Consider the following 22,259-nt stretch of genomic DNA (forward strand, 5'->3'; position numbering starts at 1 on the left):
GCGCTCTGTAAAATATATTTTAAACAAGTTTAAAAGAAACACTTGTTTTAAGATTACCCTTAATAACATAAAACATTTTCCACTATGCCTTTCGGTTGTTGTCATGCTGGCGAATATAGCGTAGGCTTTTATTTTGAAGTTGAAAACCCTTGGTTTCCGCTAGCCTTGTTTCTCTTTAATCTACGTAGGCGGAACCAAGTGTTCACCTTTCACCTAATAAACCACTACAAGCAGAGACCAAATGTTTTCCAGTCCGCGTGGTTGTTAATTAACAAAGTTTCACTACACAGTGGCTCAGCATTTCGTGATTATTTAACAAATGCTCTCCGGTTTCCATGGATACTTAGCTCTACGGTGGCTTAATTGTTTCTAGCGGGATCCGTTAATAGCATCACTCTGGGATCTAAGGGCCGTAAAGCACAGGTAGCAGCTGGTGTTCCGGTGAACAAAACCACCTGAGTGTCAGCCGACCGTCTGCGTTTAGCTCCTGGAGATCAGCGGAGACGAGAAGCGGCTCAGACAGGCTTATCTGCGGTGATATCCAATACTACTCAGTCACCCTCCGCCTCCCCCCATTCATCCACACTATCTGGGTCAGACAGCAGCGAGTTAATCATCCACAATGCTACAGGGTTAACAGTGAAGTCAGAAAACTTTTGCTAGATGAATAAATGACACCTCCTTAAACTAAACTGAACAAACAAAATAAATAAATCACATGAGAACTCAAAAGACTTAAACACATTTAAAATCCCTTCATTTCTGCTAGCTGTTCACCAAAAACCACCTAGCTTTGGCATCTAAAAATTAATAAAAAGCTGGATATTAATGTTGCAGCTCCCATTGTCTGGTATTTGCATGCAGATTTGGTCAAGAAGAGCTTATGTGACCCAAGTGAGCAAAGTTACTTTAATTTGCAACAGGCTTTAGCTTATATTTAGCCCAACCAAGTCAGAAAGTCTTCTTTGCTCAGATCGGATGGATAGTGTTAACGCCAATGGACTTTGACTAGGACATTCTAACATAAATTTGGCTTTAGTCTTAAACCATCACAGCTCTGGATTGCCCTGCTAGAAGGTGGAATTTGTCCCATCCTCCCCCCGGTCTCCAGTTAAAGTTTTCCTACATTTCTCCACATGGACCAACTACTTTTTCCACTGAAGAAAATAAGTCCCCACAGAACAATGCTGCTATTGCCATGTTTCACAATGTGGTTGATGTACAAACAATGTTAGTTTTCCGATACACATGGTGTTGTAGGTGTAGCCCAAGGGGTTTTATACATTCTCGCTAGCCGACCTTCGACAACCTCTTCCATATGTTAACTTATTTCTACAACGGCCTTCCTTGTTGGGTCATGAACTGGAGCTTAGGATATTGTTTTCTGCCCGCTGTGTTCTTTGTGATGCCGTTTGTTTGATAACGGCACTCCGAGGTCATCACAGAACAGCTTTATTTACACGGAGATAAAAATGAAAAAGCAAAATCTCTCCCAAGATTTCATTTTCTGTTTCAATTGGAAGGCTCTATCCAATAAAATACATCAAAGTTTGAGGTTGTGACAAGAACAAATGAGTTATTTGGGGGGAGGGAGGTATGAAGAATCAGCATTCAGCAGCTATGCACCACTAATCTGGGACAAACTTCCAGAAAACTGCAAAGACGCTGAAACACTGAATTTCTTTTAAATGAAGGCTAAAAAAAACTCAGCGGTTTAGAGTGAAACACTGATCAACACATTTGAGTTGATTGACGATGGTATGTGACAATAGGTAATAATTGGCAAATATATTATGTTTTTATGATCTAAAACCCTTTGAACTGCCTTGTTGCTGAAATGTGTTACACAAACTGGACTTTAATCATTTTACAAAGTAACATCTGTACTATTCCATGTTCTTTAGAGGGTTTTGCCTTTTTACTGCAGACGAATTGTCTTCCTTCTTGTAGAGGAACTGCTGGATTGCTTGACAATCAGATCAACCGAGATGCTACAAAATGTAAAAACCTGATCCAACGTGAATCCGTTTCTGCTCCGAAAACTCCTTCCACACATAAACACAGACATATTCCACCATAAGAACCCAAACATTGTTATATTTTAGGACAATGAAATAGGCATTCCACTTTATGACCGCTTACAATCACTTTCTGTACAGAGTGTAAAAGATGTGAGGTTAGTAAAACACAAGCAGAAATATAATCACGTGCCCTGAAATACTCAAGTATACATTATCAGTTACAGCTGCATTCTACAAAGACGTCTCACTTATTGTGATTTCGTTCATCACACGCGTAATTGGCGCGGCTCGTTATTTGCTTCTTTTCAGTTTACTCAGTCTGCAGAGAGAGACCAGTTGCCTGCTTACATATTTGTACAATACCACGGTTTACTAAAACACTAAAAACACATTTGTTTGATAGTTTCTTATTCTTTAAATGGACATTTCTGGACTTAACAGAAATAAACTGCAATATATATATATATATATATATATATATATATAAACAGCTAATAAAAGATTGAGAGCAGTTTAGAAATAAGTAGGAATAAATCAGTTTAGAAATAAGTAGGAATAAATATCTTAATGTATCTATTATATTTCATTTTATGTTTCTTTAAGTAGGTCTACCATAAAAGCAGTTTTACCAAAGTAAACCCAATTGAACCAAAAGTACCTTTTTTTCCCTTTACCCATAATGTAACTATGTGATCATTTGTGTGTAATTTAATAATTAACAAAGACAAACTGTAAAACTCACATAAGAACAAGGATGGCCGGATGTTTTAAAAACAGTTTCCAAAGATATCTGTTACCTTAGAGATTTTAACTCCACACAAACTTTTTGTTTTTTTCAGCATTTCTAAGTTTTTTCTGCTTATGCACTTACTTTCTTGCTTCCAGATTTGGTTATTTATTGTCATAAATCACAGTATTTCAGTGCCACTCCCACTATTCTGAATAAATGGAGATAAATTACTTTGACCAAAAAAAAAAAAAAAAGTATAGTCATATACTTTTTTTTTTTATAATCACAAGTTCTTCCAAACATGAGCGTAGAGGAAGACTGATCTGCATTAAACCAGCGCATTGACTCTCAGTCATTTTTCATATTCATAAACAAGACATATTATAGGTAGTTTATCACACGCTCCCTTTTCGTGTGGAAGGACAAACGTCACAGGCATCAACAACAAGCAAAATAAAAACAGGAAACAAACAAACAACTTATTAAAATCCTGAGTACAGAAGTCTTTCTGTGGAAAAGTCTTAATTTGTCATGTTTCCCCCCTCCATTTTGTTTCAAATGGAAGTTCTCTTATGGTTCTTTAATCTTTTGGACATTGGTTGTTTTCTTCATGGTACATTTTAGTCAGATTAAAATTATGTCAAAAAGGTGAATATTTACTTAACAAAGACTGAAAATGCAGGATTGTCCTGTATTCGATTCAATACAGGACACCAACTCTGACCAGAAAACCAATGAAGCTGCCACCACCAGGTTTTTGCAGTGGGGATTGTTTGCGACTTTTTTATTCTGTTCCTGCTCATTGTTCTTTGTGAAAGAGCTCAAACCAGAGTGGTACTGAGTACGTGTTCATATGTACTCTGTTAAAATTCAAAGGTTCTTTTAAAAGTCAACGTTTGCAGACACAAAACTGTTTTATTCCTTAAGTTCAGAGCTTTTCACGGTGAATTTGCACTTTAAGTGGCCAAATCAATAAATTCAAAGGATTCTTTAAAAAACCGTCAAACTAAACTAAATATTAGTTTAATGCTAGCAGCCGTTGTCCAAAGATAAACTGAGGAGCCCAGAAAACCCTGTAAAGACTTTTGCACAGACAGTCTGACACGAGTCTGTTTAAGACAAAGAGCACAAGGACACTGTCTGAAAATCTCTGTATGCACCACATGTGCAACTGAATTGATCATATTTATAAAGTGTCTAAAAGGAAACACAAAACCTGATACATGACCTCTTATTACGAAGTTAGAAACAAAGTTTAAAAAGTTTGAAAATCGACAGATAAAACTCAGCTTAAGTTTACAGAACTGGAACATGTGATTTATCCGACCCTCTTCACAACAGATTGGGATAGCCCTGTAATCTTCAAAGCTATTTAAATTTTGCTAGATTGTAGCAAATTTGGGGGGAGGGAGAAAAAAAAACTTGAGTGGAAAGTTGCTGCTTTTTTTATACCATTCTGTCAGAACGGTATCACTGTTTCACAATGAAGTTTCCTTGCAATCTGAGAAAGATTTCTGTAAATACGATAGGTTTCTGCTCCTCCACCATCACATTCAACCACCGCAGCAAGCTGCATATGTGCAGCATGGAGGTGTGTGCGTTTTTCTAAAAGCAGTGGGGGAACTCTAACAAAGAAAATCACACTTGAGCTCTTGGCGCACCGCGGTAGATATTTCCGTTTAGTTTTAACGTTGTCACATGGTCTGAGTCTGGTGAGAAGAGGGCCTTATCTGTTGACACTGATAGCTGAGGAGTAATTACTTGAAACATCCTCTTTCATTTTAAGGATGTTATCTGATAACGAGACGTTGTGGGCAGCCATTGACAGTGTGTCTCAGTAATGAGGTTCACAATCTTCCACAAGGCTGTCTGTGATGTAATTGATGTGTAGCACCTCCTGGAAATAATCTTTCTCCAGTTTTGTGTTGATGGTCCAGGCTACGACTTCCACTCCCCTTCGAGTCCAGTACTGGACATAGTCCCTGCAGATAGGAAGACACGTATGAGGATGAGTTCAACAGGAGCGCATGGAGAACACGTCGACATGATAAAAACATAAGCCTTCTGGATCGTCGTGGGAGCGCGCCTTCAGAGCAAGTGTTGAATTTCAGACGAAGACCGGCTGGCTTAAACTCACTGTGACACGACGTTTTTCTGGATCAGGAAGGCGGAGATGCCGCACAGCCTCCACAGCAGGTGATGGTGTGCCCAGTCCAACAAGATGTCCATCATCATCATCCAGTGATGTTGCCATAGCGAGGAAAAACGTGGCGTACCGTCGCCGAGACAGCTCAAGCTCCACGGCCTGTGGGTCAACGCCGTGAGCACTTCAGGGTCGCTCTGTCTCATCTGGACAAAACAAAGCAAACAAAACAAAAAAATGTTTGAAACTCTGAACTGTAGCAGCATCGACAGATCTATGTGACGGGAAAGATCTGATAGAGGAAACCACAGATTTAACTGCTGTGAGTTATTTTTAAACCGAGGTTTATCTCTTTTTACTAACAAATGTACAAAAGTTAAAAAAAACAAAACATCGCTGGCTAAGATAATTTAAGATTTCTCAAAGTGCAAAGGTATTAAAACATGCAAAACAATCAAGCCCATGAGGAGATATTTTGTCTTAAATTCTGAATCATTCAAGTTGCATTTGAGTAATAACCTTTATATATCTAAACTAGAAGTGCTCAAATTTAGAAGCAATGTAGCAATATATTGTGGCAATTTTAATAACGGCTTTTCGTATCGGTTCATCCTGAACTGAAAGTATGTGCAGGTCAGAAGCAGCTTTCTCAAACACGGCGAGAATCACCTGCTGCGGCCGTCGAGAACACAACTGAACAGCTACCAACGAGAAAGCACGCAAAAGTAAAAAAGGGAAAAATAAATACAAGCGCGCATGCTTAAAACAACTCGGATCAAGCAGATTTATGGCTTTTTGTGATGCCTTCACAGGCAAGTGCGAGTGGAAACTTGTTTTTGAGGGATGGGTTTGACCTGGATTGTGTAACCATAACATTTCACAGCAAAGCAGCGAAGCAAGCGTCGCTCTAAGGAAAATGGATAAAAGTAACACAAACACAAAAACGACAAATGTAATCTTTTGGGAACTTATGTTGCCATGTAGGGGTTGGGTAAAATTAACTTTAAACCTTCTGCTTTAAAAAAACAAAACAAAAAAACAAAAGGTTTCCAGAGATCAACCATGCTCTTACCCTGTAGATGACTTTGGGTTGGAAGGAGCAGACGATGCTGCTGTTGTAGAGAACCGGATATTTCTTGTACAAGTCTTTAAGCGCTGCAGCCGACTGGACGGGAAGGAAAAACAGAGGGATGCAGAAGGTCAGTCAGTTTTTTGGTTCTTTTCTTTTTTTCTTTTTGCAGCAAGTGTTTTTGTTTGTTCTGTTTCCAAACGACCACATGGTGCGAGTACAGACACACCGCTGTGGGCCCTCCACTCAAAAAAATGTCACAACCAAAAAAAATAAACTGAAAACATTCAACACTGCATCAACCAACTTAGTTATTAAGTGCCTAAAAGCCTGAATACAAACTGGAAACACAGAGCCGTCTGGCCGAACACATGTGCATCTCTGTCACACTTAATATTGATTAATATTGATATGATTTTCCTTTTTTTTTAATAAAAAAAAACAAATTTAACACGTTCAGTATTAATTCAAAACTAAAGTGTGACAAGATTTAATAATAAGCTTCTTTAATTTTATCTTTATTGCTCCATATAAGCAATCAGTATATTTAAATGTTATTGAAGAAAAATGACACTATATTAGTGTCATATCTGCACCCATTTATCACTAATTATCCTCTTATTCTATGTTGTTCAGATGAAGCCTTTAGATCTGTTTTAGTTTTTAATGAAGATTTCATTTCAGCCATTGTCTCCATTGTTGGACCTCGTGTTACGGTGCCTTACAAAAGTGATACAAATTAGTACATAACTATTCTTTCCACTTTACTTCAATCTGTTGCACAAAACACTCCAGTAATATAAACTGCAGTGACCGAATGTGGAAGCGTTCGAGAGAGGTAGGATTATTTCTGCAACGCACAGGAGAGGCCCAGTATCCTTTTGCACTTTCACCTGGATGCAAATCAATAAAACCAGCTGCACATCATCAACTCTGTTTTGTTAGTTTTGTTGGCTGCACCTCATCTGGATGACCTTTGACATCAAAGTAAATGGTGAGCTTCAGCTTGATGCATTCCTCCACCGCCTCTTCCAGAGTTGGGATCTTCTCACCAACAAACTTGGACCTAGTGAGAAAAGCAGAGCTCATTCATAAGTCAGGCCTTAGAAACGAGGAGTTGTATTCTGATTAGATAATAACCAAAACAATACCTTTATATTCATCTCACAATAATATGTGTATTTTATAAATTAAATGCTACATTCTGCCTTTGAATTCAATCATTTGATCATCTTGTTACCCAACAGCAAGACAGACATGTGTACAGGAGTTTAGATCCTTCTGCATTCTGTTTTGTCCTTTTCTCACCTGAATCGATGTTTAGCAGATGCATCTAGTTTGCGCAGCTCAGAGAAGCTCATCTTGTTGAGTGGGCCCGAACCGTTGGTGGTCCGATCTACGGTGTCATCGTGCATGAGGATTGGGACCCCATCTGCAGAGAACCCCAAGTCCAACTCAACACCGGTCGCACCATTCCTACTCGCCTATAAGCGGAGGAAGAAAGAAATGCATACATGTAACGTGAGATTTTCAAAAAGAAAACATTTTTCAGACAAAACATGACAAAACTGAAGAAAAAAAGTTATTTTATTTAGTTAAGTTTATTTAACAGGTTAGATAGGTGCTACAAAATCCTTTGAAAGAGCGACGCTGACAAGGCTGATCTCAACATCCAGTTTCTCTGAAAACTGTTTAAAATTACATGTAGGAGGCGAGTTGAGCCCCTAGGTGTCACTGTTGCGTCAGAACTTTTATTTAGGGATCTGCGCTGATGATTGAAAGTACAAAATGTTTTTACTGTAGTATCGCAAAGAAACATTTGGTACACAATTATCAGACGTATTAAGTCGAGTACGGGATTGGTAATACATGCTGTTGCTAAGCAACAAGCTCTATAATTGACCAGATGAAGTCGTCTGGACACGCTGTACTATGTTGAAAGACGCGGTCACTGTTAAAGTTCAGTCCATTCAGCAACTTTGGGCCTTATAAGGTCCTTAGTAAGGTCCTCGTCTTTTTCTTAGCTTGATACATTTTTGCAGATTAAGAAAAGCCCAGTCACTAAAACGGTACTTCAAATGTGAGGTTCAATGCTGGGTAATCATATTAAATTTAACAGCAAATTTAACTGTTCTGCTGTTAAATTTGTTTACAAGGACAATAAAAGATATCCTGAACCTGGAATCTGAGGTTTAATTTTTACAGATTTGTTTTTCACTTGAGGTGAAAAGTCAAACTAAAGAAGGATGAATAGACATTTTTTTCTGAAGTCATACTTGCAAAACAAGTTTGGAGAACAAGTTTAAGGTAATGGGAAAAACCTCAAGAACATGCGAAACATAAATGTTTGACTCAATCTATACTGTTCAGCATATTTTAAAATGTTTATCTGTGGAAAAGAAAAATTCAGCTCTCACTTCCAGTTTTGTTGATGAAGTTGGTTAAAACTGAGAAGTTTGGGAAAAACTTTGCTTTCTTCATAAATAAAAGGGAAGTAAGTTCTTATCTAGAAAGAACTATATAACTATAGGTTGCAAAAATCTTTATGTGAATCAAATTGTGTCATACAACAGATATAAAACCTGCAGTGAATGATTGTATTACAAAAAACTGCAGTGAGCCCTCTTTACTCCGATACTCATAAATAAAACCCAGTAAGATCACAATTTTAATTAGTGGAGTTCTCCCAAATAAATTCCTTCACGGACTAGAGAGAAGTGGAAAGTTCTGTCTTTGTTGGCACCGACTCTCACCTCCCGTATGGCTGCTATCGTGTTCTCCGGGGCGTCGTGTCCACCGCCTCGGTGAGCGATCGCGGAAGCCTTTCCCGCTACTGGGTTCAGTACCTGCCGTGCCCTGCTGGTCGCCAGCTGCGGGAACCTGAACATGGCTACAAACAGATAGAGGGAGGTCGTGAGGGCGGTGGACCACAAGGGGCTGCGGGTTCCCAGCAGGACCAACACGAAGACCAGCGAGTAGAGGGTGACTTCATCTCCCAGCTGAAGCATGGTGGTTCTCCTTGTTTTCCCTTGTTCGTGTCCTCTGAGTTTCGAGTCGGAAAGCAGAAATTACCTTCAAACTGCAGAGGCAAAGTCGCCCTTGAATGTGACATTTATTGTCCTGCAGCGGTCATTTTCCTAAAATACGGCTCGACGCAGGACTATATTCCACTCGTACGGTATAGCATTTTAGAAATGTTCATTGTAAGATTTAGAGCGAAACAAATACCCGCAGAGAGCCGGTGGGACATTTAACCCGGATGGACGGACAAGCGGAACACTTTCAGGTTGCACCTCCCGGCGGATATGGCAGTCTAGCATTTCCGTGATACCCGCGCTAGTCGGTTATGTTATTTTATATATGGAATAATGGCAGCAGTAATAAAGCAGATAACGTCGAATACACTTTTGACTTTATGTCTTTACGCAGGGCCGTAAAGGGGAGAAATATTTGGGTAATCAAAGACGGCTTGTTTTGTTAAACTCTTCCGGGTCGGTCTGTAGGCTAGCTTCATATTAGCATGCTCCTAGCATATTCAGGTTGACTTTGGTCACTTCTCCTTTTGTTTTCATTTTTCTTTAAAAAAAAAAAAGAAAACTACACTCGTCAGTCGTGATGAGCATTATGGTGAGATATTTATATTATTTTAATAATATTATTTTATTAGCAACGAAAAGTAAAATCCAGTTTATCAGCTAGCTCCAGGTTAGCATGTCATTCATAATTACAAGTGCAGCTTACATAAAAGTTTGCCTTTTTACCGAATACTTCATAATTTATCTAGCTCTTGTCTTAATGTTTGTAGACCATAACGTAAAATGAGTGCATGTTGACAGTCAACTAAAACGAGTAATTTCCCCCTGAAGGTTTAGAGAATTAAAAATCAGCCTTGGTTACACGGATTATTGTACATTTGAGAAGGTTTTGCTTTAAATCGGGCATTTTCACAATTGGGCTACACAGTTGTTGTTTTTTTCTTCTAATAAATGTTTCTTTCCCACAGATCAGACCAATATTTCTGACCAGGTTCACTGCTCAGGCCCTGACCTGCACCAGAAGATCATTTCTTCTCTCGGGCTGTTTTCAGCCTCGTTCAGCTCACACTCCGCTCCTTCAGAGCTGTTGTGGAAACCTCACGCCAAAAATCACAACCCTGGTCAGATACTCTGACCTATCAACACAGAAATACTCTATGATTTACATCATGCCTCACATTAGGCTCCTGAGAGCTGTGTCCAGGCTCAAGCTGTTTCAGACTGCAATCACGTTGGTCATCTTACCCCCGGTGTACTTCCTCTACTTCCAAGGAATTGTCTCCCTATATCTAGTCAGCTACTCAACTGGGATTGCACTTTTTGCTGGTGGCATGCTCTACATTGCCAGTCATCTCTTCAGAAGAGTTGTGGGAATGATGTATCTGGACCCGTCCCTAACCACACTCAAAGTTTCTCACCTCACTTTCTGGGGCAAGCGTCAAGACATCTACCTCCCTGTGTCAGACGTTATGACCATTGCGGATACTGGAGACTCTGCAAGTGAGACTATACTGAAACTGAAGAGATACAGCAGTCCAGACACGTTTTATTTCTCCACTCGTTTTGGACGGGTCATAGATAAACAAGGCTTTGAGAAAGTTTTCGGAAGTTTTCAATAGTTGCTTATATAAGCGATAGGACAGGAGGACTGGACTGATGAAAATGGAATGAATGTACAATCACGCATATTGTTTGCACTGACTGTTATTGAAAATAAATAGTATAAAGATGAAAATTCTTGGGGACTTAGAAATCCTATCAGTCTCTCACCATTGTTAAGAAATAGTGTGTATGTTTTTATTTCTATAAAAAAATAACTTCAACAAAGTCTTCTTGCACTTTTTTGAATAATAAAGCAATTGGGCTCGGCCATCAGGTATGGCACCACAATATATCAAAATGCAGTCCTCATTGCAGTTATTGTGTGTAATATTGCAGTAGCAAAGGACTGATTGGATGCAACGTTTTTAACATGATATAGAAACATTCACACTGACTCGTTCGGGTGTTTGCCAGTCCAGCAGCATCCAGTCCGTGCTTTTCCTCTCTCTTGTTCAAGTAGCCTAAATGTGGGCAAACAGCGCCCCCTGGCGCTTCAAAGGAGCTACGTCATTAAGTTGCGTCAGGTGAAACGCTTATATCTGCTGACTGAAAAGTTTCAACTTTATTTGCTCCTGACTGTGCAACAAAAAAAAAAAAAAGAAAAAAAACTAGGAAAGCTTTCTTTTACTTTACCTTTTGAATGTTTTCATAGATTCTGTCTGCTTTCATTGTCTGAAGGATTACAAGCAGAAGATTTGAAATGAACTGTAAATATTACCCAGGAGCCACTGTAGTGACATTTACGGATTTTTACTTTTACACATGCACACACATTTGCACAGAGCATTTTTTAAAACAACATAACACTCTCCATTACTCTACAACTACTTTACATTCAATACAGTTTATGATTTTGGATGACATGTCACAAGTTTAAACTTTTAGCTTTTCTCACAAATTTCTCATAACTGTATGCCCACAGAATTCAGGATCTAAAAAAAAAGCAAAGCACCATGGAGGAAGATCTCACTGTCACGTGACATGTAATATATTTTTAGACTAACTCCAGTCCTACATGTGAAGTTGCTAAAAAAAAAAAAAGCAAAAAAAAAATAACTTGAGTTCACACAACTAAATTTAACATGGTTTAAACAGCCATTTTATCCTGAACTTTTTTTAAAGGCTGATGAAAGTTGCCTGAGCTTACAGAAGGTACCAGGCTGTAAAGCCAGCAAAGATGGCAACCCAGGCCGCCAGCGCCACCTGGCAGGGCAGACGACCCACAAGCGTCTTGACTAACTGGAGCGCATAGGTTGGATTCCCATTTGCAGCTGTACAGAGGAGAGGGGGAATGTTAGGCACGGAGAACAGACAGTTCAATTATGTCAAGTAGATAAGAACTGTTTATATAATAGTTCTTCCACCAAGAAATAAATGAAACAACTGTTTTAGTCATCCAACATTGGGTTGAACAATAAATCTAATCAAACCACATCGACACTCACATTGTTTAGTACTTTGAACTATCTTGTCAACATTCAATAGCCCTTTAACTTTTCCATCTCCACAGCATGATGCTGCCATCACGATTTACCATGGAGACGGTGCGTTCAGTGATATGCAGTGTTAACTTTCTGCAAAAACATTCCTACAAGGTTCCTACACATTTGCTTTAAAACATGCAGACATTTTTAGACACTTTTGAGAGTTCTGAGTTTCACTGAAGCCATTTGAAAATATAACAGATATTTTTACGGGGGCCAAGCTTTAAGTATGTGTGGAACAAGGATAGAAGGAACGGTAGAACACAAAGAAGGAAGTAAAACAGGAGGTAAGACAAGGAAGGGAAGATGAAGCAGAAGTTAAAAAGGGATGTAAGGCATATAGTGTGTGTGGACTGAAGAAGGGAATAAATAAACGACACATGGAGGGCCAGAAATATGGGCACAAAAAGAAAAGAAGGAAAAAAATGAAGAACAAGAGGAGAGGACAAAGAAGATAATTTACACTAAAGAACAGCAAAGGCACCTTACCCATTTTGGCTGCATAGTACGGGCACTTGTTGAAATCATCTTCTTGAATGAGTTCTGCATGCCCAGAGACTTGCTCTTGGACTTCCTCTTTGATGGTGTTTCCAATTTCCTCAAGCTCTGAGAACACCTGATTAAAGAATTAATAATCCCCATGTTAACTTCAACCTTCTAGTTACAGCTTTATTGGACCCATCCTGCTCACCCACCATCATGTTGAATCCAAACGCCCTATTGGACTCGTCTACAATCCTCTGTTTGGCCTCCGGGTCCAGCTCCAGCTCATTCATCCTGCTGCGGTAGAGCTGCTTGAAGCCCCTGTGGCTGGTGATTCCTTCAAACTGGTAGAAGTTCAGACCCTCTCCCGATGCAGGCAGATTCAGAGCCCTTTGGGCCACTTTCTTCAGGATCTGTCCTCCTGAGAGATCCCCCATGTAGCGGGTGTAGGAATGGGCCACCAACAGAACCGGGTCTGCCTCTCCCACCTCGTGGATCCGGTCCACGTAAGGCTTGGTGCCTGCAGAGAGGCTGATCTGCCGGAGAGAACGCCGCCATGACAAGTTTGCTTTTCATTGGTCATGAGCTTCCTGACAGCAACACAATTTGTTGCAGAGAATTAATGAAAACAATGTGACAAACTACATAGAGAGTAAACTATGACTGTGCTTTGTGCTCACTTGGCTCTCCCAGTCCGCTCCATAAAAATACTCCAGGTCCCGGGCCAGGGCCTCACGACGGTGCAACTCCGCAGGAAAATAGATTGGAGCTATGTGAGGGTGGTCCTTATTCTTCTCTATCTCCTCCTCCATCGCTGAATAGACAAAGTACAAAGCCACTGTGGCTCTCTGAATATAAAAGAGAAAAAAAGAAGCGCACAATTGCTTTAAACTCTGCGTGTTTTCATTCATACTATCAGGTTTGACTGGGGACCAAAATTACTACACTGAAAGTGGTACGTTTCACTTTCGCACTGCATTGTGACAAATTATCCAAACATTTGAAAAACTTGTTCACCTCATGGCCTGTGGTGGCGCTGTACCAAAAATCACTGAAGGAAATTACAAAAACCTCTGAAGAAGACGTGAGCGCAACCTAATTCTTCACAAAACATAAACAAAAATGGAGTGATATCAGATTTTAGCGCTTGTAGGATTTCTCTTTCGTCTTTGGTAGAAGACCACGACCAATTTCTCCTGCTAGCACGAGACTTGCGCAGTTATTTTGGCTGTATTTACCCACAATGCTTTCAAGAGCAAAAGCAAGTCTGCAGTCTGTTATTGAACCGAGACCTAGGTGTGAAGGCGGACCAGAGTTTGATTGTTTGATTGCGCATTCACACCTCCCTAAATGGACCAAAACAGCTGAGTTTCCAAAGCTCAGATGTTTGAATTGATCTCCATGTTTGTTTGGTAAACCAGTTTATGGAGCTTGAGGTATTTAAACTTGCACATAGCTCAGAACAACCATACGCAACAACAATTTTAATAGGTTCTCTATCTGAAATGCAAATATTTACAGTACATGCAGAAGTGGTAAAAAAACAAAACAAAAAATCGGATAATGTTCTAAAGGAAAGTACGACCATTTTCAATCATAGGGCCCTGTGTATTTTGAATATGTCAAGTATGTGTATTTTTAAAGTCAACCTTAAACACATCCTTGATGATGTGACCCCTGAGGAAATCTTTGACGAACTGACAGTTCTCTGCTCGATCGTGGGACTCCTTGGTGCCCTCGGCTAACATCTCAGACAGGTCGGTTGGACTTGTTGAAAAAGAGAGAAATAAAATACAGTTATTAACACTTCAAACATCTCACCATAGAGTAGGTATTTCAGGTGAAAGGCCCCGTTAGGTCTTTACCTAAGACCCTCATCATTGTCATCCACAATGATCCTGGCTCCTCCTTTCTTCACTCCATTGGATTTGGGTTCAGAGATTGAATTGCTATCCATCTTTTCTTGTTTTCAGAGTTGCCACCTTATTGAAGCAGGAATATAATAATATAACATTTAAATATGTGATTTCACAACTCTAAAGTCTGAATTACAGATCTTTAAAAAGAAAAACCAACTAACAGTCAAATTGTGCTAAAATAATTTCAGGACATCTTATGCTACTACTACCTACTACTGCAGTCAAGTGAACAGACACAACCAGCTTGCTTTAGGTTACATCTTGGATGCGCTGTATGTGGTGTATTACGGTAAAGGAACTCCTGAGTGTCGTTTTACACAGCTGCAGTTTATTCAGGTTGATATAAGCCGTGAGGAATTATTGTGTCGTTCCTGTAGAATACATGTGTGATAATAAAGTTGTTTGGCATTCCCTCACTATTGTGTTAAACTGTTGGAGTGTAGTGGGGTTTACATGACCAGCACCTGACATTTGGGGGACAGTTACAAAACTGTCACTGGAGGTCATGTCGAGAGCACATTAATAAGTCTGTTAATATGAAAAACTGTGCAAAAAGTAACTTTCATTCATTAACAGCCCAACACGTGAAATTCACCCTAGCGTGGTTTGTAGAAAATATGAAATTGAGAAGCTTTGTTTACCTTCTCAGTGCGCAGCCTGCCTTCCGAGGAGAAGGAAGAAGATGATTGGTTAAAAGCTACACCAATCATGAGTTTCAGCGAAGAAGTTTAGATGACGCGATGCATCACTTTGTTGCCTCTCCGGCGTGTCCGCCATATTGTGAGTGGCGATTCCACCAAGGTAAGTTTTGAGAACGAATGTATGGCATGAATAATGGTAAAATGTCACCATCGGCTAATACAAATGGAGTAACAAGTGTAGAAAATATTATTTTGTTTTTCTTAATTGTACAAAGAGTGATGATAATGAAGTTGAATGCACTTTTTCTGAAGATGTGTCTATCAAATCGACAGTAAATAAATTTGGCAGCTCGAACCAGGTTTCTGCAAGATATCTTAAACACGCCAATAAAAACTGATTTTCTGGATTTCTGAAACATGTCTATATGCACAACTAAAGCCAGTCAGCCATGGTAAAATGTTTGTAAAACTTTAAGAGCAAGGTATCCCTGTAGAATCTTAAAATATCGATACAAAACCCTGCATGTTACATAATTTATGATGATTTAATTCAGAAATACTTTACTGATCATGAAGGACATTTTGTAAGTCATATTATCTAAGTTCCTTCAAAGAGAAGATGCTGATTGCTGTGGGCAAGATGGATCTCCTATCAAGCTGTATTACAGCAGCACTGATGAAGCCTCTTTTGAAGAGGCTGCACAGGTTTGTCCATAATTTCCTTGATTTTTATAAATCCTCCGTTGCTCCATAAATTTCCAGCCTTCTTTATCAGCCTTTGTTGAGCCTTTTAAAGTCTCTGGTTCTGATGCTGCTGCCCCAAAAGATGACAGCAAAAGAGATGACTCTCTCAATAACAAACCTATCAAAGATTTGCAGCGTTTTGCTGCGAACACCGAAGGACGTCAGTTTCATCAAGAGGTCCATTCTGCTCTGTCCCTTCCCGTTGAAAGCTTCACTGCTGAGTCTCCAGTCCAGTCTGTTTTGCAACTTAAAGAAGGAAAAGGCTAACGGGAGTTTTAAACAAATTTATCTGAAGCCTCCCACCTATGCGAGAAAGCTATACTGTATGCGATAAAAATCCAAGAGCAGTTGTTATGACATTTAAAACTTTTTATTGTTTAACAAATACACATTTGTACAGAGCATCTTCAGCCTCAGTGTATATTGATATAAAACAAAACTAGCCTCCTTGCTAGAGGTTTCAGTGTTTCAATGTTCTTTGGAGGATGAAGCTTCTCTAAATACTGTTTGCAGGCATACATGATGCAAGCATTTTAATTCTTACACAACATGCATATATTATCAGAAAAGCTTCCTCATTCCTAACTGCAATACTGGAAGCCAAGCTATATATGATCCATAGTAATGAAATAAACTGCCCTAAAGTGCTAACACTAAATTAATGCAGCTGGGCTCCATTTGCAATGAAACGACACCAAGTTCTTCCCTCAAGGAGCTCTCAGAGAATACCACGCTGTGAAGCCAGCAAGGATGGCAACCAGGGCGGCAACAGCCAGCTGATTGGGTATGTGGCTGAGGTAGGTGGCGCTCTCGCCGGCAGCTGCACACAGAGAAGGAGGAGATGAAGGTCAGAGTTCAATAGGTTAAGATATGAGATTAAAAAGAAGGAAGAAGGTGCAGTCAACAGGAACAGTGGCGTTACTTGTGGAGTACCGCAGGGTTCAGAGCTAATTCTATTTATTTTTTATGCTTTAACTTGGTGACATTATCAGACAGCATGGGATGCAGTTTCAATGTTGTATTTATGACAACCAGCTTTATTTATCCATAAATCCTAACAAATCAACTCAGTTACAGCAGGTGATACGCTACAGGCATGTCTTCAAGACACTGAAACCAGGACAACTTTTAATTTTCTGCTTGTACATTCAGACAATGTAAGAGAGCAGCTGCTCAGTCAGTAAAATTACATATTGCTGCTGTTATCTTGATATTCGCTCTTTTGTTCATACCTTCCCTGTTTATGAAACCTTGAGGGTGTAATGTCAGTGGCCCAGCACCAAAGTACATTAAAGATCTGTCATTGTTGTATCAGCCTTCCAGACCTCTTAGGTTCTGGTTCTGGTCTACTCTGCATCTCCCGAACCGGATCCAAATATGGAGAAGGAGAATTTAGGTTCTATGCTCTGATCTGGAACAAACTTCCAGAAAACTGCAAAGATGTCGAAGTACTGAGTTCCTTTAAATCGAGGCTAAAGCCCACCAGTTTAGAGTCGCCTTTGATTAGTAATTTGGATATTCATCAACATATTTGGTGTGTGTTTGCTTGGTGATTTTGATGTTTATTGCTTGTTTTCGATGTTTTTATATGTAAAGCACTTTGTTCTTGTTGCTGAAATGTGCTATACAAATAGACGTGACTTGACTTCTGTTTTATTTTTAATAGCATTACCCAGATGTATGAGGTACTAGATTAATTCTGAACCTCTTACCTGTATTACCTGAAGAGAACGGACACTTGCCCTCACCTCCCATGGCACCTGCCCCGGCACCATGACTATGTCCAAAACCTGTAGCTTCCTCTTTGCTGGTCTTTCCAATTTCTTCAAGCTCTGCAGTGACCTGAAAATACATGCATTTTTTTTTTTTACTTTATTCATATTCAAAAATAACGGTGTCACATTTATGTTTAATGTTTTTCCCTCAATAAATTTGCTAACAGGCATCGTGCCCGCTCACTCACCAGCAGTGAGTAGTCATAGGCCCTGATGGCCTCATCCACAATGCTCAGTTTGGTCTCCATCTCCACGTCCACCTCGTTCAGCTTGCTTCGGTAGAGCTGCTTGAAGCCCTTGTGGCTGGTGATTCCCTCAAACTGGTAGAATCGGAGACCCTCCCCCGTCGCGGGGAGCCTGAGGACCTTCTTGGCCACGTTGTTGAGCAGGTGTCCGCCCGACAGGTCTCCGATGTAGCGAACATAGCAGTGGGCCACCAACATCCCCGGGTCTTTCTTCCCCACTTCGTGAATCCGTTTCACCCAAAGCGTCGTGGCTGGGGACGGGCTTATCTGACGCAGAAGAATGCGTTTTTTTTATTCCGTGTCAGAACTCGCTGATATCAAGAAATACAACCCCAATTCAAAAGAAGTCGGGACGTTGTGTAAAATGTATTTGGGAACTGAAGACACTCATTGATAGAGCTTTATAGGTCGAACGCTTTCCCATTCTTGCTTGATATACACCTCCAGCAACAGTTCTGGGTTTCTATTGTCTTATTTACATAATGCACAACACATTTTCAATGGGAGACAGGCCTGGACTGCAGGTAGCCAGTCTAGTTCCTGCACTCTTTTAGTGCCAGGCCACGCTGTTGTTGCAGCATGTGGCTTGGCACGGTCTTGCTGGAATAAGCTGGAATGTCCCTGAAAACGATGTTTCTTGGATGGCAGCATACGTTGCTCCAAAACCTGTGTGTACCTTTCAGCACATGCCATGGGCACTAACACACACCCTTACTATGGCAGGTGCTAGCTTTTGAACTGTGCGCTAATAAAAATCTGGACAGTCCTTTTCCTCTTTGGTCAGGAGGACACAACGATTTTCAAACACCATTTGAAATGTGGACTCATCAGACCACAGGACGCTTTTCTACTTTGGGTCAGTCCATATCACATAAGATTTGACCCCAAAAAAGCTGCCAGTGTTTTTGGTTGTTGTTTGATAGATATGGTTTTTGCTTTGCATTGTAGAATTTTAACTTGAACTTGTAGATATAGTGATGAACTGTGTTCACTGACAGCGGTTTTCTGAAGTATTCCTGAGTCCATGTGGTGATATCTGATACAAAATGATGTCAGTTTTAATGCAGCTGCTTGCTAGCAGAGATTTCTCCAGATTATCTGACTCTTTTGATGATATTATGGACTGTAGATCATGAAATGGGAAAAAATGAGAAATGTTGTTCCTAAACTGTTGCTCACAAAGTGGTGAACCTCGCCCGGTCCTTGCTCGCTTCCCCTCATTCGTAATCATGACGCTCACCAGTTTACAATTAACCTGTTCATCTGTGAAATGTTCCAAACAAGTGATTTTTGCACCAAATTCAAAAAGAGTGAATAAGTGCAAAAGCTGAACAAAGTTTTCCCATTGAAACATTAAATATCTTGTCTTTTTAGTGAATTCAATTGAACATAGATTGAAAATGATTTGGAAATCATTGTATTCTGTCTTTATTTATGTTTTACACAGCATCCCAAGTTCATTGGAACTGGGGTTGTATGTTCTGTTTAAAATAATGAATCTACTAAATCAACACTATATGTGTACTAAAGCCCAGTGAAACACACTATTAGCACACGAGCACCAGAAGAAGCTAACTCTGTCTATGGCGTAACATGGAAGCTGAGTGCCTTCTGCTCACCAGGCTCTCCCAGTCCACTCCATAAAAGTACTGCAGGTCCTGGGCCAGGGCTTCGCGGCGGTAAAGCTCCGTAGGAAAATAGATGGGAGCGATGTAAGGATGGTCTTTGTTCCTCTCCAGCTCATCCTCCATGGCCGAATAGATGAAGTACAGAGCCTCTATGCCTTTCTGATTGCGTGAGAAGAAGTAGAAAGGAAAAAGCTGAATGAAGGTCTTTGCTATAATTACAGATACGGCCTTCACAAGGCTTACTAAGACGATCTTGATGATGGTTTCCAGAATTTTTTACACTGTCACCAAAGTGGGACCCTAAATTAAAAAGCATGGTTTACATTAATATTATATTTACAGCCTGCCTTGCTTTTGATGAGCAGCAATAGCCAGTAATACCAGATTTCCCAATCAAGTAGAAAAAGCCAATCAGGTAACATATTGCGCCTTACATAAGTATTCATACGTTATACTTTTTCACGTTTTAGTCCAATACAACCAGAAATTTCAATGTAGTTCATTCAGATTTGACAACAGTGGAAGAGAAAGTATCGTTTTAGGTTACAAACAATATCCTAGGAACATTTCTCTGGAAATGGGAAGACCTAGTACAACTGCAAACCAGGCATGGAGTGTTTGCTCCATGCCGGTTCTTTCACAACCAAGACCAGACCTCTTAAGGAAAAGACAAGAGTTTGACTAATATTTCAGGAGATTGCTGGGTTTTCTTGTATATTGCAAAATGTAAAACAAGTAATTACAATGAGGAAGAGGCACAGCAAACATCTAGAAGAAAGTACTCAGGTTAAATGAGACCAATATTCAGCTTTTTGCTCAAGATGTGAGGTTGAAAACTAAAAGAGTGGCCCATCCTGAACACGCCATCCACGAGGTGAAACATGGAGAAAGCAGCATCATGCAGCAGGGAGGCTTTTCTTATGCAAAGACACGAAGGTTACTCAGAGTTGACGGGAAGATGAATACTGAATAATGGGCTGGCGGAAACTTGAAGCTTGAGCAGCAAACAACAACCCTAAAAATACAACCAGAGCTACAACAGAATAGTTTAGAACAAAGATTACTGATAGGTCAGAATGACCCAGTAAAAGTCTGGGCCAAAGTCCAACTGGGAATGTTTGGCAAGACTTGAACATCGCAGCTCACAGATACTTGCCCTCCAGTCTGACAGAGCTCAGTTGGGACATACAACGAAAAGACCTGCAGAGGCAACAGCAGTAAAAGTGTTGACTGAACATGCCCTGCATGCCCTTCACTTTCCCCTCCATTATTATTTTCACACCTTCTGACAAAATGTAAGTTCAAACTGTTTTGTTTTACACCATGGCAGACTGAATACTAGGGGACATCAATCAATTAGCACGATTGGGTTAATAACCCTAACCCTGCCCTCCCTAATTTTGGGTGATCACCGATCAGGTAATACTTACACGTGAAGCTGATCTTATCCCCCAATTTTATCTACCTCTGCGAAGGTCTGAAAATCAGCCACTGTCCCCTATTGCTCTGTCTGAAAACTGACGAAAGGAACTGATTGTCTTAACTCAGTTAGTTTAGTAGTTTTTAATTGTCAATGTTTTACAATAAAATAAAACTGGAACATTGTATTGTGACGTTATAACACCTGGCAGAGTCTGTTTAAAATAATTTAAAAAAAAACAGCCTGACCTGCCGATACTAAAAATCAGTGTTGGCAGATTGGCGATTGGCCAGAAAGCTGCAATCGGTGAACCCCTAATGCATACAGACGCAAATATTCTAGGACATGTGTGGACGAACCCTGGCTTAAGCCAAAATATAAAACCTACTGGTGTTACCACAGAGGATCCAAAGTGTTCCTTTGGCATTGGAACTATTCATGTATAAATAAATGTGGTTGGGTAGCTGTGGCACGTCGGTTCCAAAGCTAAGATCTAAATACCAGATGCTTAAGGACTCCTCTAGAATCAAGCACAGACTTACCATGATATTAATGAGCCAGAGCGGAGACAAACAGCAGAACCTTCTCAATAACTATGGTTCCTTATAAGTTAGCATCATGAAAATGTTTGAACAGAATTTCATACAACAGCAGTTTAAAAGGAAGCAAACCTTAAGGACGTCCTTTTTGACGATCCCTTTGTAGAAATCTCTGCCCAGCTGGGAGATCTCGGTTTTGGTGTGGGACTCCTTGGTACCAGCAAGTAACATCTCAGACAGATCAGCCGAACTTGTTGAAACACAAAGAAGAACAGGAATTTACACCTGATAAGTCATGATAATGAGGAGAGTGGAACCGTGGATTATTGATGATATAATTCATACCCTGATAGTTTCTCCATATTTGTATTTTACACAGCTTTCGCCTTAGGGAGACAAGAAAAAATGATTTAGCAAGAGTTTTGATAAAAACAAGCACATTTTTAATGTGTCTGATAAAAATCAGACAGAAACCTAACATGCGGTCATCTGTGATTGATTTGTTTTAGACTTGTACAAATAGACGTGAACTGCAGAATGATTATACAACAGCAAAACATTTTCAAACATTACAACTGGGCCTATGGTTTTGAATTTTAAATTGGATGTTTTTCCAGTCCTTGTGCATCCAGTTCTGGTTTTGAAAAATCAAATTACAGAGTCAAAAATCCAAAGAATAGTTCAAATGAATCACTAAAAACAGAAAATTAATTTGTTATTCATGTCAGTGCATGGATGAGTGTATGTAGACTTCTGACCAAAGCTGCAAAAATTAAATCTA

At 39.9% G+C, this 22,259-nt stretch overlaps 4 protein-coding genes across 4 annotated transcripts; 1 reads left to right on the top strand and 3 right to left on the bottom strand.

Moving 5' to 3' along the window:
• Positions 1-3,693: 3,693 nt before the first annotated feature.
• Positions 3,694-9,218, bottom strand: gde1 (glycerophosphodiester phosphodiesterase 1). Its single transcript, XM_007542584.2, has 6 exons — positions 8,717-9,218; positions 7,272-7,447; positions 6,924-7,029; positions 5,967-6,059; positions 4,889-5,100; positions 3,694-4,733 (listed from the first exon to the last, which is right to left on the bottom strand). The coding sequence occupies exons 1-6, from the start codon at positions 8,969-8,971 to the stop codon at positions 4,586-4,588; spliced, it is 990 nt and encodes a 329-aa protein (XP_007542646.1). The 5' UTR covers positions 8,972-9,218; the 3' UTR covers positions 3,694-4,585.
• Positions 9,219-9,263: 45 nt separating this feature from the next.
• Positions 9,264-11,190, top strand: tmem186 (transmembrane protein 186). Its single transcript, XM_007542582.2, has 2 exons — positions 9,264-9,590; positions 9,967-11,190. Exons 1-2 carry the CDS (start codon positions 9,579-9,581, stop codon positions 10,615-10,617), a joined length of 663 nt encoding a protein of 220 aa, XP_007542644.1. The 5' UTR covers positions 9,264-9,578; the 3' UTR covers positions 10,618-11,190.
• Positions 11,191-11,711: 521 nt separating this feature from the next.
• Positions 11,712-15,224, bottom strand: LOC103131038 (heme oxygenase 2-like). The gene is made up of 7 exons (XM_007542585.2): positions 15,128-15,224; positions 14,433-14,549; positions 14,217-14,334; positions 13,248-13,415; positions 12,780-13,103; positions 12,574-12,700; positions 11,712-11,871 (listed from the first exon to the last, which is right to left on the bottom strand). Exons 2-7 carry the CDS (start codon positions 14,522-14,524, stop codon positions 11,744-11,746), a joined length of 957 nt encoding a protein of 318 aa, XP_007542647.1. The 5' UTR covers positions 14,525-14,549; positions 15,128-15,224; the 3' UTR covers positions 11,712-11,743.
• Positions 15,225-16,232: 1,008 nt separating this feature from the next.
• LOC103131039 (heme oxygenase 2-like) lies at positions 16,233-21,863 on the bottom strand. The gene is made up of 6 exons (XM_007542586.2): positions 21,824-21,863; positions 21,611-21,728; positions 19,511-19,678; positions 17,835-18,158; positions 17,584-17,713; positions 16,233-16,691 (listed from the first exon to the last, which is right to left on the bottom strand). The coding sequence occupies exons 1-6, from the start codon at positions 21,838-21,840 to the stop codon at positions 16,579-16,581; spliced, it is 870 nt and encodes a 289-aa protein (XP_007542648.1). The 5' UTR covers positions 21,841-21,863; the 3' UTR covers positions 16,233-16,578.
• Between the last annotated feature and the right edge of the window lie 396 nt (positions 21,864-22,259).

Source organism: Poecilia formosa, unplaced genomic scaffold, assembly GCF_000485575.1.
Source record: "Poecilia formosa unplaced genomic scaffold, Poecilia_formosa-5.1.2 Scaffold711, whole genome shotgun sequence".
In the NCBI taxonomy this organism is placed as follows: Eukaryota; Metazoa; Chordata; class Actinopteri; order Cyprinodontiformes; family Poeciliidae; genus Poecilia; species Poecilia formosa.